At 45.5% G+C, this 25,322-nt stretch overlaps 2 protein-coding genes across 2 annotated transcripts in view; one reads left to right on the top strand and one right to left on the bottom strand.

Moving 5' to 3' along the window:
* Positions 1 to 2,608: 2,608 nt before the first annotated feature.
* Positions 2,609 to 9,308, bottom strand: LOC117050832 (neuropeptide FF receptor 1-like). The gene is given in 4 exon segments (XM_033156714.1): positions 2,609 to 3,434; positions 4,906 to 5,005; positions 6,411 to 6,740; positions 9,119 to 9,308. Coding segments are annotated over 4 exon segments (1,431 nt in total). The 5' UTR covers positions 9,294 to 9,308.
* Positions 9,309 to 17,827: 8,519 nt separating this feature from the next.
* The window catches only part of FER1L5 (fer-1 like family member 5), a 170,249-nt gene continuing 162,754 nt past the window's right edge, over positions 17,828 to 25,322 (top strand). The window contains 2 exon segments of the mRNA XM_033156713.1: positions 17,828 to 17,847; positions 18,453 to 18,577. Of these exon segments, the coding sequence (XP_033012604.1) occupies positions 17,828 to 17,847; positions 18,453 to 18,577 (145 nt within the window).

Raw genomic sequence — 25,322 nt, 5'->3', positions numbered from 1 at the left:
GAAAGAAGATTCCACCTAAACATTAGGAAGAAATTCCTGACAGTAAGAGCTGTCCGACAGTGGAATTTGCTGCCAAGGAGTGTGGTGGAGTCTCCTTCTTTGGAGGTCTTTAAGCAGAGGCTTGACAGCCATCTGTCAGGAATGCTTTGATGGTGTTTCCTGCTTGGCAGGGGGTTGGACTGGATGGCCCTTGGGGTCTCTTCCAACTCTATGATTCTATGATTCTATGAGCTGGGACCAAGCAACGGGAGCTCACCCCATTGTGGGGATTCGAACCGCTGACCTTCTGATCAGCAAGCCTTAGGCTTTATGGTTTAACCCACAGCGCCACCAGTAGTTTTCACTTAAATGAGAAATAAATATATGATATGCTGGCTTAATAACTAAAAAATAAGGGACAAAAGTCACCACTTTATAACTTTCTGCATCACTCTCAGCATTTATTGGATCATTCCGAAGCTTAGCATATGCATAGAGTGTTCAAGTACATAATGTATGTACATAATGCAAATTTCAAGTTATTTTCCCCAAAGAGGCCATCTTTATAAGCTATTGGATGTGTAGACTTGCAATGATGGGGTCTTGCTTTTTCTGCTTGCCTTAACTACAGGAATTATCCCTGTGCTCCTCTAATCCTCCATCAACCTATTTTCTTCTCTCCAGGAGATGGAGTCACAAAGGCGGACACCAGTGTACAATAGACACTACCACCTGGACACTGTGTCACCTTCAGGTGGTTTCAGATTTGTCCTTTCTCATCCAGGCAGCGTGACCAGAGATTAGGAAGGGGAATAACATGCTTTTCTCTGGCAAGGGGATTAGCGACCACAGTGCCACCATCTGCAAATTGACATGTCACTCAGCACCTTATAGAATCTTAATTTGTGTTTTGTGTTCACGGCTCCTTTTGGGTTGTTTATTTAATAATAAGCATTGTCGATCCAGATGATTCATGACTCTTGTTTTGTTACCCATTTAGTAAGTTTGTTCAGTGAGTAACAAAGTTTGTTGGCTTCTTGGGGCTTATTTCTATTTTATGGAAAAGAATTGTTTGCTGTTAGAAACCTCTAGCAGCTGAAACAACTTTTGTTTAGCAAATTAAAACTAGAGGCACAAAAGATGACCTCATGCCTTATATACCAAACCAGCCATTGCACAACCAGCACTCTGCCTCCTTCAGATGTCATCTCATCAGGAAGCGTTTTCTGTACAATACAGGCGTCAGACCTTCTTCAGTATGGTAGCACCTCCTCTTTGGAACATAGGTGCCATCTTTACGGTCTTTTCAGCACCTAATGAAGACCCTCCTTCCCTTTCAAGCCTATTTAGTGAAGCTTGTAATCCCAATTTGTATTTGTATTGGGTTGTAAATTGTACCTATTTACTGTATATTATGCATCCCTGCTCACTCTGCTTGCCAACCCACTGCCATTCCCCCCACATAAATCCCCTTGAGCTTCCCATACGCAAATATCCCACTGTACTAATGTACATTAGTCAAATCTCTCAATTATTTCCCTCTCCGTTTCCTTCACCCCTGCTTTGCTCAGACTTCTGTCATTGTTTTAAATCACCACTTTCACCCTGTCAGTGATCCCATGCCATGGCCACTGTAGCTCTGCACCTTGCCTTCTCTTTTGCGCCACTAATGCACCAGGACTGCATGAAAAGCCAGGGTTGTGATGCGGCCCTACAGATCCTACAGTGGAGGCTGCAGGGTGGCAGCCTTACGGTATATTTTTATGTATAGTGGGAGATATATTTTGTCTTTTTATCACTTTGGAATGTTTTATGGGAAGCAATTAACAAAATAAAACGAATTCTTCTCCCCACCCCAAAGGAGGCAAATCCTGAACAGTAATGAATGAACATTGGTGTGCTGCTGGATGGGGCCAAAGGTCTGTCTAACCTGCATTATGTTCCCAACAGCTGCTAGTCTGATCGGCATCAGAAATAAGGAGGACTGAAGATCAGTGTGGGGGGAAAAAGGGGTGTGAAGATCTTCACTCCCTCCCTTGTTTAAGATGCTGATCAGAATCAGAAATAAAGGGGGGGGGGGGAGAAGTGAAGATCAGGATGAAGGGGAGAACAAAGATTCGTGTTGGGATGGAGGGGGCATGAGGAGCCTTGACTATATATAAAAGGACCCTTAACAAACTGCAATGGGGAGCACCAAGTTCTGATTCTCTTCAGGTGCCAAAATGTCTGGGACCGGGTCTGTGATCCAGGGATCCCTGAACTTGAGCCTGGCAGGTGAGATTGCACTAGATCAGATCCCATCCCACAGCACCAGGGCTCTAACTAGCAGCAGCTCTTTGGGGTCTTGGGCACAGACCTTCTCTAAACCTGCAAGTTGATATCTCTTTTAGAGTTTTCCCCCTGCATGCCCACCCCCTTTTTATTTTATTTTTTTAATTGCCAAGTGCATAAAACTGAATGTGCACAAGTTAAATGCCTGCAAGTTGTGAGTTACTCTCTGTCCCCTCAAATTAATCACATAATAGTCCACGATAAGTTTTGTTCTCTTATTTTGCCTTATTTCCACACAATGTCTTAGCAGTTTTCTGTCTTCTCCCAAGCCTGATTAATTCCATGATAAGTCATTATCTTAACAATGTCCTCTAAACTGAGGCGGGGCACTTGGGCTGAATGCCCCTGGAGACGAGAGGGCCAGTGTTCTGAGTGTGATGTGAGGACACCGAGTTACAAGACGTTGCCTCTGCAAAGACTTTGTTGCACATCCCAAAACTGATGGGCCTCTGCGACTGTAAGTTTCCTGGCGCACCATCTCTTGGGAGCAAAGGTGGAACTTAAAAGCTGCCTGGAAGCCCCGCCTGAAATTCTCATTGTAGTAGCCATAGATGATTGGGTTGATGCTGCTGTTAGAGAAGGTCAGCCAGTGGGCGAAAGGGAAGAAATAGCCAGTCAGCAAGTCTAGGTGGTCATGGTCCAAATTGTTATAATCCACCAGCAGCATCAGAGTCCACAGGGGCAGCCAGGAGATCATGAAGAGGAGGGCCACCAAGAGCAGCATCTCGATGACCTTGATTCTCTTCTTAGGCATGCCATTGGCTTGGACAGGGCAAGTCAGGTTTTGGGTGATGGGCGCTGTGGAACGGCAGAGTTTCAGGCAGACCCTTCCGTACATGAACAAGATGAGCATCAAGGGCACCAGGTAGATGTGGACAAATAGGATGGTGGTACAGGCTTTCCTCATGCTGCTGTCAGACCGGGCTTCGTAGCACGCATAGAGTGGGTAGGTGGCATTATTGCCATCACTCAGCACCATGTAGTGGTCCTCCACGCGACCAACAGTGAGCATGATGGCAGAAGGTCACATGATGGCGATGGCCAGGAGCCACACCACAACAATAATCACCACAGCCTTCACAAGGCTGAGCCTCTCCCAGAAAGGCAGGACAATGCAGTGGAATCTGGAAGAGTAAGAAGCAGGAAGCATTAGCAAGAGCAAACCACAAACACGTCCTCCCCCCCCCCCCATGAACTGGGGAAGGAAGAGCTGTGTAAATAACTCTTGGGTCTGGTGGAGAAATGCAAGGCACCAATGTGTTAAATAAATAAATACGTTTTAAAGCAGGACTTCCGTTCAAAGAGGCCCATTTCACACATTAATCTCACGCGTAGCAGGAAGGAGTGCACACCCTCATTGCCACTAGCTGGAGGATGGCAGCAGCCTGCTAACTACATGACCTGAGTCTATGCACAGAAGAGACCACAGTTCAGTGGGGGAGTGCATGTGTTGCATGCAGGCAGTCCTCCATTCAATCTCTGCCATGTCTGGTTAAAAAGCATATCAGGTTGCAGAGTTGGGGGAGACCCCAGAGAGATGCTGCCAGACACAGGTGCCAACACCTAGGAGCCCAATATTTTTGGAGAAGTGCCCCCATGTTTAAAAAAAATCAGGGCATGGAGGAGGCCAAGCATGGAGCTTAGCATGGAGCAGCTCCTCCTTCTCCTGCCTTGGAGGGGAAGGAGGGGGGAAGCAGCCACACCCAATGGAGATGGCAGGAGGAGGAAGAGGAGGCCGATTGTGGAGCCAAGCAGGGCACAACTTCAGTGTCTGGCAGCTTCTCCTCCTCCTCCTCCTGCCGTGTTATGATCTCAGAGCCTGGGCAGGTTTGTATAAGGGGATATGGTCTTTCAGGTAGCCTGAACCTAAGCTGTGTAGGGCTTTAGAGGTCATAACCAGCACTTTCAACCTTGCTAGAGTCTAGTGTAAATTCAAGAGTAGTTCCGAGGTGTTGATTTCACTCCAGGGAATGCACTTCTGAATAATCAACATGACGAAACTCATTAGATGAGGGTGGGTAGGCCTGCCATTGCAACCATCATCCTTCCTAGTATGGAGGACTCCCTTGAGTTTTGATGGTGGCAGCAACAAAGAGCTGGTTTTCCATCTATAGCTTAGGGATTCCAACTATGAATTTGTGGCCTGATTTAAAGGATACCACATGTCAAAACTTTAGAGCCAGGGAGCTGTTCCAAGAGTGCTCTCATTGCTCACCTATTCATCTCTGAGCACAGGCAAGCTTCAACCAGACTGCATTAGCTGTCTGACTACTCACAATGTCACCATGAAAACTCTCTCCTGAAAAGGAGAAGTTTTGCACTTCTTAAAAATTACTCTTTTTATTTATAATGTCAATGCAAAGCATCTTCAACAACCATTAAAAGTTTAGACAGCCCTCCCAAAGCATGGTGGGCAGGGCAAAATTGGGAGCTGAGCCAACACTTGATTGGCTGACATGCTGCAAAGTCAAGAGGCAGGTCAACCTTCAGCTGAGGAACACGTCCACCAATGACCCATGGATATCCAGTGTGTGCAAAGCAAAAGCAAATTCATTCTCGTTTGTTGTAATACCCACAATAAAACCAAAGCCTTACCTGTCCATGGCTATAGCCACGAGGGTGAAGACAGAAGCAGAGACAGACATTCCTTGGACCAGGCCGCTCATGGTACAGATAACCTGGTTGAAAGGCCAGCCTGTCATGTAGGAGATACAACTTTCTGTGATTCATAAATATGGCATTTTTAATTTGCAAAGAGGTTTCCATTATCATAGGAACCCAGTGCTGCATTCTTGATAAGCCTGAATATCTATCTATCTATCTATCTATCTATCTATCTATCTATCTATCATCTGCCATTGAATTTGTTACTCACTTTACCTTGCCCAGGGCAACCCAAAGCAACTTACAACCAGAAAATAAACTCCACATAGATACATTAAAACCAAGAGGAAATACAGTAGAAGTTAGCACTGAAAAGCAGGCATGTCTAGAAGGCAAGGATCAGCTCCAGCACCTCTGAACATTTACTGTATTTCTAGGGCAGATTTACCACACCAAAGAACAACGGGTAGAAATGACATTGCTGAGCATTCTTCCTTCCTGAGAATAAGAAGCAAGCAAGGCAGCCCTGCTTCTCTGCATTGGTATTTCAACACTTGAGAGATGTGTCTTATTATATTTTTTCTTTCTTCAATTTGTTAATCACCCTTGTCAGTGAGAATCCCAGGTCAGTGTACAAAAACGTAATTAAAAAAAATACATCCAACCAAACCATTTTAAACTTTGCAATAATCACCTTAATGCAACCCAAAACAGTCCAATACATCTAATCTAGAAGTGCATCCAGGGGCGGAGCTTCATGCTCCGGCACCAGGGGGCGGAGAGCAGGCGGGGGCGGGGCTGGAGCGCGTCCCGGGGGCGTGGTGCGCCCCCCGCAGGGGCGTGGCATGCGTACTGGGGGTGTGGCGCGCGTCCTGGGAGGCGTGGCACACCACCTGCGGGGGCGTGGCACCCAGCGTGGGCGGGGGGGCAGTCACGATGGCACCCCACTGGGATCGTGCTGGCGGGGGTGGTGCACTCCCCCCCCCACTCCTCTTCCTCTGCCAGTGAGTGCATCAAACTATCTCAAAGGCAAGAGGGAAAAGATGGGTCCTAAGGCTCCATCAGAAACCCAATTTTTCACTGTCAACTTATGAAATTGCTGCCTTCCAAGTCCACCCAGTCCAATATTGATTGCACCTGACTGGCAACAGTTCTCCAAGATCCCAGTCAGAAGAGAGCCTTTCACATGGAAATGTGTGCAATGGAGCCCCTCCGTGCCAAGTTTGCATTCTGCCACTTGATTCTAGACCATCATAGGGAGAGGGCTTACTGAAGTGGCAGAGGAGTCTTAGACCAGCCTTCCTAAAGTGGTTTCCTCCAGATGTTTGGGCCACATCTCCGACCAGAACCAGCATGGTTCCTAGAGGATACTAAGTTGGGGAAGACCGTCTCAGACTTAAAACAGAGAACCTCAAACACACACACACCCCTCTAGGCAACAGCATGCCACTTCTGACAGTCCAGTTCCCCCACTTCTCTCATAGAATGGCCCTCACCTGTGATCAGGTTGTCCATCAGAGTGGGTGGCACACAGAAGATGCCCACCAGCAGGTCACTGATGGCCAAACTGAGGATGAAGAAGTTGGTGACAGTGCGCATATGCTCATTATTCGCCACCACAATGCAAACCAAGGAGTTCCCAGCCATGCATGAGAGAAAGACAATTAGGTACACCATGATGAAAATGGCAGCGACAGCAGGAGAATGTTGGTAGTAAGGGAGGAAAGTGCTATTGATGTGGCTTCCTGCAATCCATATTTCAGTCTCATTGGCCAACGTTTCCTTTTGGATAATGTTCTTTATCTCCATACTGTTAGCAGCTTCACCTACAAAGCAACCAAAACACTTAAAAAAAATCTATACCCAAAGAGGTTGCCCTGCTCCCATAGAGATAAGTGGGTGGGCTTTTTCCCATCTCACCTGGCCAGATACCACTTCCTGTGCTGGACCCAAAGTTGTGAACTTCCTTGGAAACCAAATGGAGAAGCAAGATCTGCTGGAGTGTTAATGCTGCGGGCCCCTCCATCCTATGCTCAGGTTGTATAGATGTGCAAATAAAACCACATATCCTAAAGATGCCACAGTTTCCATGGCCCTTCATTCCAAGGAAACTGGACTCTGCGTAAGCACAGGAACCTCTGGAGTGTCTCACTGCTTGGAGATTAGGCCGCATGCAGCAATATAGGCACACACAGACATGCATATAAAAATATCACCAAAACTAAATTTGGACGGGAAAAAAATCTCATTTCAAAATTGCATGTGGAAATTCTTACGTAGAAGATATAAGAGAATTATTAATGGATTGGTTACAGTATCACCAATTAAATGGTGTTTTTAAGGTAGATGAAATAAAAAAGGTTTTGATACAGTGACATCGAGGTTTGAAATACATCTGTTGGAAAATAATGTGAAAGTGTTATAAAAATGTACAAATTACTATTAGAATGGTATACAAAAGATGAAGAAGTTAAGGCAGTGATGGTACATTGGGCTAGTGATTTTGGGTATAATATCCAACTTTCATCTTGGGAAAAGTAATGGAAAGAGGAAATAAAATATACTGCGTGCTGTTCGCTGAAAGAAAACGATATGAAAATGATGTATTGTTGGTATCTAACACCGAGTAAAATTGCAAAAATGAGTTCAAATCTGTGTTGGAAATGCAAAGGGAAGGAAGGTACTTTTTATCATATGTGGTGGACATGTACACTGGAAAAGGCTTTCTGGGAAATGATATATAATGAATTAAAGAAAATGTTTAAAAATACATTTGTTAAAAAACCGGAAGCCTTTTTGTTAGGTATAATAGGTGAAGAGATACCAAAAGAGGATAAAATACTTTTTATGAATGCTACAAGCCCAGAGATGGAAAGAAGGAGAGCTACCAACAAAAGAAGAATGGCAGACGAAACTGATGGAGTATGCAGAGATGGTGAAACTGACGGGGAAGATCAGAAACCAGGAAGACCAAGTATTTTTAAAAGACCACTGTAAACAGTTAAAATCTTTGGCAAGGATGTAATGACACCTTGTAATGTGGAATTAATTATGGTAACTATGGACATACAGCAGATGGACAATGGTAAAAGATGCAGAAAATTTAATCTTAAATATAGAACCCATGGAGGGAGGGAAGGAGGTCCGAAAGTTCAAAAGAACCTTTTATTTTAATGTTTGAAATGGTTAAAGTTGAAATGTATAAAATTGTGAAAAACCAATACAAATGATATAAAAAAGGAAATTTTTACATAACTTTCCAAATTTCAAATTGTAGGGAGATATCAGGAAATCTGAACATTGATCTGCAGAACTGACACTATTACTGGTGCCACACAACACTCCTTCTGCACTGGTAAGAAATCAATATCTGAGTGCAGCAGCACCTACACTTTGGAACTCCCTGCCTCTTGACATAAGGCTGTCACTGTCTTGTTTTTAGTACCTGCTTAAAACATGTAAACATGTAGAAGTTACATGTGTTTTATCTCTTTTTAGTTACTGTTGATTTTAAGCACATCGTGAACATTTTAATTGCCAATTTTTACTGTTTTTAGTCAATAATTTTAATGTTTGAGTTTACATTTTTGTGAACCACTTAGGTTCTCATACAGACAAACAATATATGCATTTTGTTCAATAAATAAATAAATAATTTTATTTTCCCCAATAGCCCTTTTGTTTTGAGGGTCTTGGAGGAATGTTACAATCCCAGCCTGATCCCACAGTCTGTATTTAGATAAGCTTTTGGTTTAGGGTTCTTAAATGAATACATTGCTTCTCATTTTATAAAAAGTCTCAAAGTGTTTTACAACCAAAGTTAAAAATTCACAGAAACATTATTTAAAAACAATTTAACAGGATAACAACAAATCACTGAAGCTGCCAAAATGCCAGTGAAAACAAATATGTCTTTGTCTGACCCTAAAATTATAAAAATAAGCATTTAGACTACAATCCTATATTCACTTATTTGAGGAGTCCTTTTAGCTTTTCCTAATCTGTAATACTCATGACCCAGAGGGTCCCTCCCCCCCCCCCCAGCCAAACACTTTTTCAATACGTTTCATTATTGGCACAATCATATTCAGGGCTTGTTTAACACATAATATTGGAAGCGTCAGTTCAGGAAAACGCAACTTACTAAGAAAATTGCAAAAATTGTCCCCGTTTGTTCAGAAAGCATACACTTTGCACGTCTTACCTGTTAAACTGAGGTCATTCCATTCATAATATCTGTCCCCTACTCCGGTCTGTCTGGAGGTTCTTAAGGAGTTTTTACAGTTCCATCTGCCCAGCAAAAAAGCAATCACATTGTTTCCACGGATACAAGAAGATTTGCTCCCTGCTGAAATCGGATGCTTTCTCCTGAATGGCATTTGCTCTTCCTGTGGATTCTCTCAGCCTTGCACCCCTCACTTTATAAACCTGGGAGCAGGTAACATATGATGTCATTGCCACCCACAATCTATCAACATTTGCATCCACAAAAGATACACACTTGCTACCCAGCTTTGCATCATATGCTGATCAGATCCGGACGCTCCCTGCACATAGAACCTGAGATTGCATGCCGAGAAGAATCTGCTTTATTCATTCATTTGCTGGCCCTCCTCTTGAAAAGAGTTAGGAGCTTAAAAAACAACAATTAAACACAGATCCCTGCAAAACAAATGATGAAGCTGCTTTGGAAATGTATGGTGGATAAAGTACACTGTTATTTTCCCATTGTAGAAAGATATGAGTGCAATTTGCATCAAAAGCAATGTGATGTGCCTTTAAAGGTAAAGGTAAAGGTACCCCTGACTGTTAGGTCCAGTCATGGACAACTTTGGGGTTGCGGTGCTCATCTCGCTTTACTGGCAGAGGGAGCCGGCGTGCAGCTTCCGGATCATGTAGCCAGCATGACTAAGCCGCTTCTGGTGAACCAGAGCAGCGCACGGAAACGCCGTTTACCTTCCCGCCGGAGCAGTACCTATTTATCTACTTGCACTTTGATGTGCTTTCGAACTGCTAGGTGGGCAGGAGCAGGGACTGAGCAATGGGAGCTCACCCCGTCGCAGGGATTCGAACCGCCGACCTTCTGATCAGCAAGCCCTAGGCTCAGTGGTTTAACCCACAGCGCCACCTGGGTCCCTCCTTACACCTTTACTTATGCCTATATACAGATTGAGCAGAAGATGGAAGGTTCACAGCATTAACACTCCAAACCAACCTTCCTTTCTCAATAGTTTTTTTCAGATTCATCATAGCGTATCATAGAATCACAGAAGCATACAATTGTAAAGTTGGAAGGGACTCCGAGGCTCATCTAGTCTAACCCCCTACAATGCAGAAATTTCAACTAAAGTATCCATTGATTGATCGCTTGCTGACCGGCTCACCGTGGGAGCAGCAGCACCAGCCCGGCTGCACTACGCATGCCTGGAAATTCTGGGTCTGCGTAGTGCAGCCGACGTGTGTCGTGATCCAAGGGGGTTTCTCTGCTCCGCCACCCCGGGCTGCAGAGAGGCTTCCTCCACCACTGAATAGGATTACATTTCCCTTTTGATGAACTTGTGAGCAGGATTTGAAATATGAGCAACAGAAAGAGTTAGAGAATATAGTATTGAAGTGAGGGTATAAGAAATAGAGGGTATTGTGCAGCAGAGGGGGAGAAATTAAAACACCATGGAAAATGGGGTGGGGTGGAACTTCAAAAATGTAGCCAGAAAGGAGACTGAACGGGTGGTTGCAGTTATAGAGGTTCACAACAGGCAAAGAAAAGGGCCAGCCCTGTTCCAATTTGCAGTGTGATTTAAGAGTGTTGATATTATCTTACATACCTGAAAGAAGTTTTTTTACTAACACACATTGCGCAGTGGTAGGCACTGACAGAAGTAATTTTCTTACTTATAGAAGTAGACTTTTTGGAGGGTGCCACCTGCTGCTAAAGTCAGCCTGAGAAGAAGAAGAGTTTGGATTTGATATCCCGCTTTTCACTACCTGAAGGAGTCTCAAAGCGGCTAACATTCTCCTTTCCCTTCCTCCCCCACAACAAACACTCTGTGAGGTGAGTGGGGCTGAATGACTTCAAAGAAGTGTGACTAGCCCAAGGTCACCCAGCAGCTGCATGTGGAGGAGTGGAGACGCGAACCCGGTTCCCCAGATAACGAGTCTACCGCTCTTAACCACTACACCACACTGGCTCTCTATATATGAGAATATTCTTGTAGCATTTGTTCTAACATTCTAATATTAAATCTTGGGTGCCTTTGCAGACTTAATTGTGACCAAGACTTAATTGTGTCCAAGCTTACTTTCATTCTACTTGACCTTGATTACCATAAATCTGGTGCATCAAAAGCTGTGCTAGCCAGCTAGGAAGAACTGTCACATCCATAGCCCACTTCCCCGGTAGCTTAGAGCTTAGCTAGGGCAGGCTAGGATGAAGCAATAATGTACTTTCTAGACAAGGGTGATGCTTCAAGGATTCCCCCTCACCTGTTGGCAGCACTGTGAGGAATCCCAATGCATCCTTCTTCTTGCTTCCTGCAAGATGATGTCACTGCCCATGCATTGGCAGAAGGAGTGAGAACTGGTGCTGCACAGGGCTTCTTTGCTCCAAGGGACATAGAGGGGTGTCTCAATTGAGCTTTTTTTTTTAAGCTGGTGATTCTTCACAAAGTACCGGGTAGTGTGAGTACCACCAGCTGAAAAGCCTTAGCTTCATGTTTATATATGTTTATATGACACACAACATATAGTTGGGATTTTAGCCCAGTGGCACCCATCCTTTGGCACTTATCCCAATTAAATATCAGACGGGCACCATCTCTATTCCTTTTTAGTGTCTATTGAACATCTTCCTATTTCAACAATCTTTTTAAGTAAAGATGGTCATTATTTTGTCCCATTCTGCGTTGGATTTGAATTGTTTTTAGCGACTTAATTGTTCTAATTGCTTTTATATATGAACAACCATATTTTTTAATTGCTAGGATTAATTGCTAATTGCTTTGAGATGTTTCATAGGCAGCAATTCATAAATGGAAATAAATAAAATATTCAAAGACTTCATATCAAGCAGCAAACATAAGACCCCTGCTGAATCAGCCTACCAAGTGTGGTGCCATCTCTTCCACCTTTGCGGGACCTAAAGGCCTGTGCTTTGTAGCAACTATGCTTTGTGGCAATGGTTATTTAGAAGCAGGTAGCACCGGACACTGGCAGCAATACAGATCAATTTCAGACAGCTGCCATTGATAGCATTATCTGTAATGAATTTTTCTAATTCCCCTTTAAGTCTCTAAACTGGTGGTCATCACCGCATCCTCAGAACATCCTTCTAAGGCAGGGCAGTACTTATTATTCCCAATACTGCAGGTGTGTGGAGCTGAGGCGGAGAGCAATGGATCATGAGTTCTTGGCACAAGCAAGATTAAAACCCAAAGGCTTCCTGGATGACATTGATTGTAGTAATGGTTGCAGATTGCCTCATCTTTGCTCACTACAAAAACATTTGTCTTCTCCCTTAGTTCCATGTTAAAGTGTAAAAAAAATATAACCCACCAGTGAAGAAGCACCAGCTCTCTCTGTCTCTCTCTCGCATGCACACCATCCACTAAGATACTGTGGCTTGCAGAGGAAAGCGGTGGTTTGCTCCAGGTCGTGCAGTCGGAAAGTCCAGAAGTGTTTAAATTCCTGCCTTAGCCAATACATAAATCATGAGAGGAGCAGCTGAAATCCAGAAGCCTCCACAGGGCTGTGAAGACACCTGGCATTTTTGAAAGGGAAATGAGAAGATAGAAATAAAAGGAAACAAGAGAGAGCATGAGACCCACCAGAGCCTAGGAAGGAGGTACCACCCTATTAAGGGGTTGGATATGGAGCAGAAATTGCATGCTCAAAATTGAGACTCAAAAGCTGTTTGATTCTCACTCCGCCAATCGTTATTATATCACCACGGGGAGCTGCAGCTCCTCCCAGCTTGACACCAGAGGTTGCAAGTACACCAGCCAAGGTTGGATTCCTCAGTTAGTGTGTGAAAGGCCAAGAGGACTTTGGGGAGAAAAGGAAGGCCTGCTTGCCAATGTGTTGTACAATCAGGTTAACACAGACTCCAGAAGCATCATTCTTAGGGACTAAGCTGCGCTGCTCTGCGAAGAACTGCCCTGCTTTGAACTGTGAGACGAGTGCACAGGAGGAAGTGCGTGGACCCAGATCGTAAGCGTCCGAAAGCAGTCCAGCCTGCTGCTGCTTATCTAAGCAATTAATTTTACAACACAATGCAGAATTGAAATTAGGGTTGGCACTGATTCTGTGCAAAGCCTGCCATGTGTTAGCTGGTGAGAGAACAGCTACGAACAGCCTCCACCAAGAATGAGCCCATGAGCCAGATGTAATGTTGGGACAAGCAGTGGCTTCTTTCCCTGGCTCACCTCCTGAGCCGGGGAAGATGGTCCAATTAAGTTTGCGGAGAGGATATATTTAAGAAGATTAGGATAAAGGGATTTCTAGATGCATCACATGAATTAATGTAGGGTATTGTTTTCCCTTTTACCCATTCTAGTTTTCCTTTTCTTCCCCTTTTGTATCGGTAAGTACAATGTTGTTTGAATTTTGCCTTTATTTTAAAAATTAATAACCTTTCGAAGAAGAAGAAACAACTGAGCAGGGGAAGATTTCCCCCCAAATGTGGAGGCAATGAGAGAGGAAGTAGCAAGCTGTTGTTAAAAAGCAACCAATGTCATTAAATAAAAAAGATGTTATAACCTGGGGGCTACTTAGTGGGACTGAGCTGCAAATGCACTAATAAACAGAGAAACGTTTGCAGAGAAACATAAACCACCATCTGCATCTAAGCTGGTAGAGGCTAGTCTATGAGGACAAAGGTAGCACTGCTCAATTTAAGACCAGTCTGTTGTCAACAGAGCCATAGCTGGGTGATCTTGCGCCCCTGGGGGAACCGTCCAGGTTGCGCCCCCTAGCCACAGACAAATTACCATAGCTCTTCTTTTCGCCTCTCCTCCACCCCACCCTCCCGACCCATTCAATTCACCCTCTATTAGAAACCTTTCCTTATGAGACAATAATCAATATTTTAATCTATAGACATATTTATGGACATATATTTAAGCTGATTTTGCCCGCTCCCCGCCCCGCTTCCCTGTGCCCCTGGCGGGGGCCCACTTTGCCACCCTCTAGCTACAGCCCTGAGCAGAAGGCTGATCTATATAAGATGGCAAACTGGAATTTTCCTTTAACATTTTAGCTGCCACTGACCCATTTGAAAACAGGGGCTGACTGGTAGTATTCCAAATAGGGCCAATCTGTAAACCACTTTGAGAGACTTCTTTAAAATATAAAGCGGTATAGAAATTAAATACCTACCTACCTACCATGATAGGATAGGAAGCACCCCCATGATCCAGACTATCTAGACGCACATCAGGGGAGCATCATTAGCGCAGAAGGCACAGTGCAAAGGTTGCTTGAATGGGTCCTTAGATGCCACGGTGGAGTTCAGAACCAAGCTTATTCACTGAAATCACTACCCAAAAAACCCTCCCATGCTAATTGTTTGGGAAGTGAGGGCTCTAGGGGAAAACAGAGGGGCATGATGGTTGCCTTGGAAGTTAGCAAGGACACCACAGGGACTTGAACCCCATCCTGGGAAACAGGAGTGCCAACCACTAGTGCCTTTTGCTCTCTTTTTTGAGCGATGCCACAAGGCAAAAAGCAAAACCGGAGAGAAGACTGCAAATGTTCTCTCAGGGGAAAAAACCCTTAAGAGTTATGAAGAAATCTGCGGCAAAAGGTTTCAACATGTGACGACTCAGTCACGGCACCGTGAAAGAGCCATAGCACAAACAGTTGCATACAAACACAATAGAGCTCACCTCCCTAGCCAAGCAAGCGATACTCACCTAAATGTCGTTCAACAATGGAATACCATTCTGACTGCGATTTTTTGCTTGAAGCTGGATAAGGCAATGATCTAAAGGGGCAGTACAGAAAGATGAAATTCGGACTTAAATCTCTGCCATTAAGCTTAGTGTGGAAAGAGGGAAGATAACTCAATGCTCACCCTTGACCGAAGAATGGTTTTTGCTTGTCTTCTTCTTCTTCTTCTTCTTCTTCTTCTTCTTCTTCTTCTCCTCCTCCTCCTCATCCTCCTCCTCCTCCCCCTCTTCCTTCTCCTTCTTCCCCTCCCTCCTCCTCCTCTTGCTCCTCCTTCTTCTTCTCCTTCTTCTTCTCCTCTAGTTTTTTCCCAGGGATCTTCTTCCCATCCTAGAGAAAAGAGTGTCTTCTTCTTCTTCTTCTCCTCCTCCTCCTCTTCCTCCTTCTTCTTCTCCTCTAGTTTTTCCCCCAGGGATCTTCTTCCCATCCTAGAGAAAAGAGTGTCTTCTTCTTCTCCTCCTCCTCCTCCTCCTCCTTTTTCTCCTCCTCCTCCTTCCCCTCCTCCTCTTGCTCCTCCTTCTTCTTCTCCTTCTTCTTCTCCTCTAGTTTTTTCCCCAGGGATCTTCTTCCCATCCTAGAGAAAAGAGTGTCTTCTCCTCCTCCTCCTCCTCCTCCTCCTCCTCCCCCTCTTCCTTCTCCTCCTCTTGCTCCTCCTTCTTCTTCTCCTCTAGTTTCTTCCCAGGGATCTTCTTCCCATCCTAGAGAAAAGAGTGTCTTCTTCTTCTCCTCCTCCTCCTCCTCCTCCTCCTCCTCCTCCTCCTCTTGCTCCTCCTTCTTCTTCTCCTCTAGTTTTTTCCCCAGGGATCTTGTTCCCATCCTAGAGAAAAGAGTGTCTTCTCCTCCTCCTCCTCCTCCTCCTTTTTCTCCTCCTCCTCCTCCCCCCTCCCCCTCTTCCTTCTCCTCCTCCTCCTCCTCTTGCTCCTCCTTCTTCTTCTCCTTCTTCTTCTCCTCTAGTTTTTTCCCCAGGGATCTTCTTCCCATCCTAGAGAAAACAGTCTCTTCTTCTTCTTCTTCTCTTCCTCCTCCTCCTCCTCCTCCTCCTTATTTTTCAGAAAAACAGCTTTTCTTAATGACTTCTGGGACTCAGCTGGAAGAGCTAGCTTCATTTGAGTGTTGCAGGATCTTTGCAGAGAACTGTGAAGAAAGCACCAGAAGAGATAATGGGGAAAAGCAGACCAGTACCAAAAAATTACCTGAAAAGACAGAAAACTGAGTGGTGGAACGTGAATTTACCTAGAGCAGCAATGTTGTAATGCTGGTGACTCTCACTGCAGGGTTTTTCTTGGTGTATCAAGAGCTCTTCCTCACATTGCATCTTTCTCGTCAACTGAACAGATCTGCGTCAGGTACAGTGAAGAAAAGAGGAGCTGGAACAAAAGAAGAAGTGCTCTCCTACCTGCAGGTGTGCTTCATGGTGGTGCCACAGAATAGGGCCTCTTCTGACCACTCAGTCACTGCAACCTGAAAGACACTTGACACAAAGAGTTGCAGAAGGAACACAATCCAATTTTCTTCTCAGCCAAGCAAGGGATACTCACCTAGATGTCCTTCAGGCATAATGTACGCAACTATATGGCTGCGATCATTGTGATGTAGCGTTTGGCCTTTACTTGTGAGTATGTGAGCCCCTTAAAACTCAAGAGTACCAGATAGTTACCTTTCTTCAGCTGCGATGGTCATCGTCGCTTCAAAGTGAGAAGTGACAGGCAAAGAGGATGGGAGGCCGATCTGGCTGGCTAGGCGGGTGTCCCCTCCCTCCCTGCTCCATGGGTGTCCCTCCCGAAGCTGCGCGCTCGGTGGAAGAGGACGACCATCCCAGATCGAAGGAGTGTACCCTTCTTCAGTCAAGGGTATACGAGAGCTGCGCTCCCCTGCTACAAGCTCCAAACTGGGTCAAGGTCCATTGGTAGGAGAACGTAGGGTAGTCCAGCTTCCAAGACTCCAGACACATCCAAGTAAGGCCGTGATGCGCTATGTATTAAATGGCGTTCTTGGAAGATGCTTAGCAAAAAGTTTGCAGGTTCTAGCAGGGGAGTGCAACTATTTCCCAGGGATCTTCCACCAATCCTAGTGAAAATAGTGTCTCCTTCTTCTTCTTCTCCTCCTCCTCCACCTCCTCCACCACCTCCTCCTCCTCTTCCTCCTCCTTCTTCTTCTTCTCCTTCTCCTTCCCCTCCTCCTCCTCCTCCTCCTCCTCCTCTTCTTCCTCCTCCTTCTTCTTCTCCTTCTTCTTCTCCTCTAGTTTTTTCCCAGGGATCTTCCACCAATCCTGGAGAAAAGAGTGTCTTCTTCTTCTTCTTCTCCGCCTCCTCCTCCTCTTCCTCCTCCTCCTTCTTTTCCTTCTTCTTGTTTTTAGAAAAACAGCGTTTTTTTAGGACTTCTGGGACTCAGCTGGAAGAGCTGGCTTCTTTTGAGCGTTGCAGGATCTTTGCAGAGAACTGTGAAGAGAGCACCAGAAAAGATAATGGGAAAAAGCAGACAAGTACCAAAAAATTACCTGAAAAGAAAGAAAACTGAGTGGTGGAACGTGAATTTACCTAGAGCAGCAATGTTTTGATGCTGGTGACTCTCACTGCAGGGTTTTTCTTGGTGTATCAAGAGCTCTTCCTCACATTGCATCTTTCTCGTCAACTGAACAGATCTGCGTCAGGTACAGTGAAGAAAAGAGGAGCTGGAACAAAAGAAGAAGTGCTCTCCTACCTGCAGGTGTGCTTCATGGTGGTGCCACAGAATAGGGCCTCTTCTGACCACTCAGTCACTGCAACCTGAAAGACACTTGGCACAAAGAGTTGCAGAAGGAACACAATCCAATTTTCTTCTCAGCCAAGCAAGGGATACTCACCTAGATGTCCTTCAGGCATAATGTATATAACTATATGGCTGCGATCATTGTGATGTAGCGTTTGGCCTTTTGAGTATGTGAGCCCCTTAAAACTCAAGAGTACTAGATAGTTACCTTTCTTCAGCTGCGATGGTCATCGTCGCTTCAAAGTGAGAGGTGACAGGCAAAGAGGATGGGAGGCCGATCTGGCTGGCTAGGCGGGTGTCCCCTCCCTCCCTCCCTCCCCGCTCCATGGGTGTCCCTCCCGAAGCTGCGCGCTCGGTGGAAGAGGACGACCATCCCAGATCGAAGGAGTGTACCCTTCTTCAGTCAAGGGTATACGAGAGCTGCGCTCCCCTGCTACAAGCTCCAAACTGGGTCAAGGTCCATTGGTAGGAGAACGTAGGGTAGTCCAGCTTCCAAGACTCCAGACACATCCAAGTAAGGCGGTGATGCGCTATGTATTAAATGGTGTTCTTGGAAGATGCTTAGCAAAAAGTTTGCAGGTTCTAGCAGGGGAGTGCAACTATTTCCCAGGGATCTTCCACCAAACCTATTGAAAATAGTGTCTCCTTCTTCTTCTTCTTCTTCTTCTTCTCCTTCCCCTCCTCCTCCTCCTCCTCTTCTTCCTCCTCCTCCTCCTCCTCCTTCTTCTTCTCTAGTTTTTTTCCCAGGGATCTTCCACCAATCCTAGAGAAAAGAGTGTCTGCTTCTTCTTCTTCTTCTCCGCCTCCTCCTCCTCCTCCTCCTTCTTTTCCTTCTTCTTGTTTTTTAGAAAAACAGCGTTTTTTAGGACTTCTGGGACTCAGCTGGAAGAGCTGGCTTCTTTTGAGCGTTGCAGGATCTTTGCAGAGAACTGTGAAGAGAGCACCAGAAAAGATAATGGGAAAAAGCAGACAAGTACCAAAAAATTACCTGAAAAGAAAGAAAACTGAGTGGTGGAACGTGAATTTACCTAGAGCAGCAATGTTTTGATGCTGGTGACTCTCACTGCAGGGTTTTTCTTGGTGTATCAAGAGCTCTTCCTCACATTGCATCTTTCTCGTCAACTGAACAGATCTGCGTCAGGTACAGTGAAGAAAAGAGGAGCTGGAACAAAAGAAGAAGTGCTCTCCTACCTGCAGGTGAGCTTCATGGTGGTGCCACAGAATAGGGCCTCTTCTGACCACTCAGTCACTGCAACCTGAAAGACACTTCACACAAAGAGTTGCAGAAGGAACACAATCCAATTTTCTTCTCAGCCAAGCAAGGGATACTCACCTAGATGTCCTTCAGGCATAATGTATACAACTATATGGCTGCGATCATTTGTGATGTAGCGTTTGGCCTTTACTTGTGAGTATCTGGGCCCCTTAAAACTCAAGAGTACCAGATAGTTACCTTTCTTCAGCTGCGATGGTCATCGTCGCTTCAAAGTGAGAAGTGACAGGCAAAGAGGATGGGAGGCCGATCTGGCTGGCTAGGCGGGTGTCCCCTCCCTCCCTCCCTCCCCGCTCCATGGGTGTCCCTCCCGAAGCTGCGCGCTTGGTGGAAGAGGACGACCATCCCAGATTGAAGGAGTGTACCCTTCTTCAGTCAAGGGTATACGAGAGCTGCGCTCCCCTGCTACAAGCTCCAAACTGGGTCAAGGTCCATTGGTAGGAGAACGTAGGGTAGTCCAGCTTCCAAGACTCCAGACACATCCAAGTAAGGCAGCGATGCACTATGTATTAAATGGCGTTCTTGGAAGATGCTTAGCAAAAAGTTTGCAGGTTCTAGCAGGGGAGCGCAACTATCGTATACCCTTGACCGAAGACCGGTACACTCCTTCGATCTGGGATGGTCGTCCTCTTCCACCCAGCGCGCCGCTACCGGAGGGACGCACATGGAGCGCTGAGGGATACAGCATAATCCACCCCTGTAACGCATTTGTCAATGAAATCGTAGGCGGTGATTTTAGAGTGATTACTACTAGCACAGCCACATTACGAATGGCTGGTAGGTTGGCCTGCCCTGTTGCATAGTTACCTTTGGACGTCCGTTTCCCATTTATTATGTCTCCTCCTCCTCCTAATCTTCCTCGTCCTTCTTGTTTTTTAGAAAAACAGCTCTTCTTCATGACTTCTGGGACTCAACTGGAAGAGCTGGCTTCATTTGAGCCTTGCAGGATCTTTGCAGAGAACTGTGAAGAGAGCACCAGAAAAGATAATGGGGAAAAGCAGACCACTACAAAAAAAATGACCTGAAAAGAAAGAAAACTGAGTGGTGGAACGTGAATTTACCTAGAGCAGCGCTGTTGTAATTCTGGTGACTCTCACTGCAGGGTTTTTCTTGGTGTATCAAGAGCTCTTCCTCACATTGCATCTTTCTCGTCAACTGAACAGATCTGTTTCAGGTATAGTGAAGAAAAGAGGAGCCGGAACAAAAGAAGAAGTGCTCTTCTACCTGCAGGTGAGCTTCATGGTGGTGACACAGAATAGGGCCTCTTCTGACCACTCAGTCACTGCAACCTGAAAGACACTTGGCACAAAGAGTTGCAGAAGGAACACAATCCAATTTTCTTCCCAGCCAAGCAAGGGATACTCACCTAGATGTCCTTCAGGCATAATGTATACAACTATATGGCTGCGATCATTGTGATGTAGCGTTTGGCCTTTACTTGTGAGTATGTGAGCCCCTTAAAACTCAAGAGTACTAGATAGTTACCTTCCTTCAGCTGCGATGGTCATCGTCGCTTCAAAGTGAGAAGTGACAGGCAAAGAGGATGGGTGGCCGATCTGGCTGGCTAGGCGGGTGTCCCCTCCCTCCCTCCCTCCCCGCTCCATGGGTGTCCCTCCCGAAGCTGCACGCTCTGTGGAAGAGGACGACCATCCCAGATCAAAGGAGTGTACCCTTCTTCAGTCAAAGGTATACGAGAGCTGCGCTCCCCTCAGGGCCGTCTTAAGCATATCCGGCGCCGTGGTGCAAAAATCCCTCCAGCGCCGCCCCCCCCGTTTCCCAGAGTTGTCCACCTTTTTTAAGGGGGGCGCTCTTTGGGCGAGGCATATTATATAAAAACAAAGGAACACTATATTAGGAGAGTTAAAAGGTTGAAATAGGCTTGACACCCACTTGATTGGAAGTTGTATTGGTCTTTTGCTCCCTACCCTACACCACCTCTCCATCTATATATTTATAAATGTTCAAGATGGATGTTTGTGGCCTTTCTCTGTAACTGCTTGACTGATTCCGTTCAAATTTGGATACAACATTCCATGGCCATGTGGTAGTGTTTGCACATAATTAGATTGTACATATGCCACACCTTTGACAGGTAAAAATGTGTTTTTGTGCAAAAAGTAGCACCCTCCAGTGGATGTTAAACAAAACTACAATAGTAGAGAAACAAGAAAACCTGTGCAGAGCCATGTACTTTCTTTTTCATATCCTGCTTTTCCATTTCACCAAATAAGCCACAGCAACGCATGGCCAGGTCAACCAGTTCATACTGTTAGTGAATGGATTGACTATAAGCTATTCCATTCTAGATTAAAAATGAGCTTGATCATTCAAACATTATTAAGAATAATACTTGTTAGTTTCTGCTTGGCATTCCTACTTATACGGCTGAGTAAGATTTACTCAAATCCAGTTAACAATTATAGAGTTAAAACAATAGGCATCTATGATGAAATACTACGTTTTCTCTCTCCCCACACATACCGCCATTGCAGGAGGCTGGACTAGATGACCCTCAGGATTCCTCCCAACTCTACCATTCTATGATATGATGAAATACTATACTACGTGTGTGTGTTTATTTTATAAAATTTATACACCGTTTGATTGTAAAAATCCCCAAAGTGGTTTACAAAAGACAAGCCAGTAAAACCAAGAAAAAATTACAACCCTGGTTTAAAATGTACAAAAGTAAAAATACTAAAACTGGTTAAAATTACCTCAACTTTCTAAGCATCTGGGTAGGTTTGTCTAAATAAGAATGTTTTTAAACAGGGGCAGAAAAGAGAACTGTGAATATGTGTGTGTGTGTGCATATACAGATGTGTGCCTTTCTCAAACTCGAATCCGCATGTGTTGTTGCACTACAACTCCCATCGTCCCTAGCTACGAGGATCAGTGGTCAGGGGTGATGAGATTTGTAGCTCAACAACACCTGAAGGCTGACGTGTGGGGCTGGTATATACCAGGTTTCCCTGCCCCTTTGAGCCACTGGGAGCCAGCTAGGAGCACCCATCTCTCTCCCCGCCCCCAGCTGGCTCCCAGTGGCTCAAAGGGACAGGGAAACTTTTTTTTAAGCCTTCCAGGACAATAATATGCTTACTTAACAACTAGGAATAAGCCCCACAGGACTTCAGAGGGTGCATTCAGAACCCCATCTTAATACTGCAAATGGGCCGGATTAAATGGGAAATTATTTTATGTCTACAATGCCATGTGGGATGCTGCAAAAAAATAATAATGCATACATGACGAGCACCCATCCCATAATAAACACCAGCATAGAAGTACCCCTAGTTAACATGCAAAGGACTGTACTATTAATGAAGCATAGAAAGGAATGTGATTGAAGCTGACTGTAACCACACTGTAAGAATAACTGCCACAGTAGATGTTAATTTGTATTTTAGATATTTACAGCACAAAATATCCACATTGACTCAAAAGTCAATCTCATTCAGTTCAACGTGGCTTTCAGGACTGGAGCATTATGCTTTTCCACTGCTGTAGGGTGTTCTAAGCTGATAGAGTAAGGTATGCATTTTTTAAAACTTGAAAAATTAAATTTCTCAAAAGTAATTCCACATTTGTAAAATATTGGTCTGTTTTGATTTTTTTTTAAATCCCTTTCATGTTCCTCTTCCTGAGATAATATGTGCATTGTTTCCATTTTCACTTTTTATGAAAAATGATAAACCCTAGCCCAGTGTTTTTCAAACAGCTGGCTCAGACCCCTTTCATGTGGGCCTCAGTGCCTCCTCAGTTGCCTACCCTGCCCCTTAGCTATGCCTTAGTGCCTTTTGGTTGGACTTAATGCCAACGCTAGCAACTCCTTGTGTGCCGAGTACAGATGGCTGAGAAATGGAGAAGTTTGAGAAAGGAGACCAAAGTCTTCCTCCTCACAGTGCACAGGGCCAGAGAAGGTGTTGAAAGGGGAAAATATACAACCAAATAACCATCTCCGCCTGTATTTGGCTTAAGGAAAATTGAGCTATGGAACTCCTTGCCACAAGGGAAACGTTGCAAGAAATAATTTAGCAATTTCCAAAGATGAATTAGGTTATCAGTAGAAAATGATGTAACGGCTGCTTGATTGTGCCAAACTGCCTCCATCTGGTGAAAGCTCTGTTCCTGCGTGACTGGTGGGCATCAGAAATGGTCAGCCACTTTTCAGCTGCTTGCAATATCTATTTATCAGCCTTATAGGATTATTATAAATATTGCTGAAATAATGTCAGTGGAGCACTTTGAACTATATGAAAGCGGAATTATTACCAATTTTCAGCAGGAAAGTGGTGGAGGGAATGCATCCCAGAATATGCTGACCTTTCCTCTGCTCTTCCGCTGTTCCAGGACTGATCCCTGTTACTGAAAAACTTTTCGGGATTCGACTCCTGCTTTTTATAATTCATTTATGTCATTCAGCCACGTAAATGCGTAAAAGCGCACAATGCAGTTGGGGAAGGAATGGCTGCTGCCTGTTGTAAGTTGTTTAGAGACACACGGGCCCCGTGAATTGACCAACGTAAAACTAATCCTCTCCTGCCGCTTAGTAGAAATTACGGTTTCTGCCTGTCTAAAAACAAAGCCTGTTATATTCCCACGAGCTACTGATGACAAAAAGAAGCGTGCTTACTCAGCCAAGGGCGCCTCGTGAAAAGCGCAAGCCACCAAAGGGCCCATCTGCGCCTCTGGTCTGCCTTTTCCCGCCTTCCGCGGGGTGGGAAGGACCGCCATCTTCGCGGGGCTGACTGCTGGGCTGCCAGTCATAATAATGCCAGGGGTTGTCGACTGCCGAGCTGCGCCCTGGCCCTTCCCCGGCAGGGCACCTCCTGAGCCACCCGCCACAGAACAGCAGCACTCCCAAGTCCCCGCGTCTGCCGCCTCTGCTGCCAACGTCGCCCTCGGGCGGCTGCTTTCTTCTTTGAGACTCTGGTTCAGAAAAGGCCTTTCTAAAACCAGTCAGGCCTTTCACTGCGCCGCTCTCTGCCGCCTCCACTCCCTGCGCCCCCAGTGGCAGCTTCAGGCACTGCAGGGCTCTTTCCCAGCTCTGTTCAGCTCCGCTGCTTCTTGCAGTCCCGGCCTACTTGGCCGTTCCCTGGAGTCCCGGTCTACTCCAACTCAGCCTGGACACCCAACCAGGCACCCTCCGGAGTTTGGCGCCCTGGAGTAGAGACGGGTCTGGCCCCTGCTACAAGCTCCAAACTGGGTCAAGGTCCATTTGTGGGAGAACGTAGGGTAGTCCAGCTTCCAAGACTCCAGACACATCCAAGTAAGGCCGTGATGCGCTATGTATTAAATGGTGTTCTTGGAAGATCCTTAGCAAAAAGTTTGCAGCTTCTAGCAGGGGAGCGCAACTATCGTATACCCTTGACCGAAGACCGGTACACTCCTTCGATCTGGGATGGTCCTCCTCTTCCACCCAGCATGCCGCTTCCGGAGGGACGCACATGGAGCGCTGAGGGATACAGCATAATCCACCCCCGTAACGCATTTGTCAATGAAATCGTAGGCCATGATTTTAGAGTGATTACTACTAGCACAGCCACGTTACGAATGGCTGGTAGGTTGGCCTGCCCTGTTGCATAGTTCCCTTTGGCCGTCCGTTTCCCATTTATTATGTCATCTTGTCCTTGCTGCTGGGGTAATTTTGCCTGGCCTCTTCCGTAGTTCCTTTTGGAGCTCCATTTCCCATACCTTCTGGTCATCTTGCAGGTTCTGCTGGAAAGGCTTAGTGGAGTTGATCTTCTAGTCTGCTTCCTCCTTTGATCCTCACAACAACCCTGTGAGGTAGGTTAGGCTGGGAGATGGAGAGCTTCATGGCAGAGGGAGGATTTGAACTCTAGTCTCCCAGGTCCTAATCCACCACTCTAGCCACTCTCAGCAACTTCCCTCAGAGAAAGCACTTCCCCACAGGATCCTGGACTTGCCGTGTCCCTCAGCAGTCACTCTCCAGTCGCCATCAGCAGCTTCATCCTCAAAATGCTTTCTTTGCCATGTCAGCAAGTTTTTAACTTACCTGCCTTTCTCTCCTTCCAAGGCAACATGAGCCAACATGAAATTAGGAGGAGCCGTTTGCTCCTCTCCCTGTCTTCTTTCTTTTTTCTCCACATGCACATTTCTAGCTTCGGCAACAAAAATTTGCAGTGTGGCTTCATGTGCCTGGTACTTCCTTCCTTGGTGTATGAAAAGCAATCCGCTTACTAGTTTCTCCCCAGCCCACCAATTCCATAAAAAGAGGTTTTTGATTGATTGATTCATTGGATTGTAAAATAAGTCCAACATGACTTCTGAGACTCTGCAGGAAGAGGTGGCTTCATCTGAGTGTTGTGTGATCATGTGTCTGACAGTTCCTTCTGCTGGGTTGCGATCTAAAGTCACTCGTTTTTCCCCAGGGATCTTCCACCAATCCTAGTGAAAATAGTGTCGTCGTTCTTCTTCTTCTTCT

The sequence above is a fragment of the Lacerta agilis genome, chromosome 8 (genome assembly GCF_009819535.1).
Source record: "Lacerta agilis isolate rLacAgi1 chromosome 8, rLacAgi1.pri, whole genome shotgun sequence".
Lineage (NCBI taxonomy): Eukaryota > Metazoa > Chordata > Lepidosauria > Squamata > Lacertidae > Lacerta > Lacerta agilis.
The sequence above is the reverse complement of the archived record's forward strand: the minus strand, read 5'-3'. Positions and strand labels throughout refer to the sequence as shown.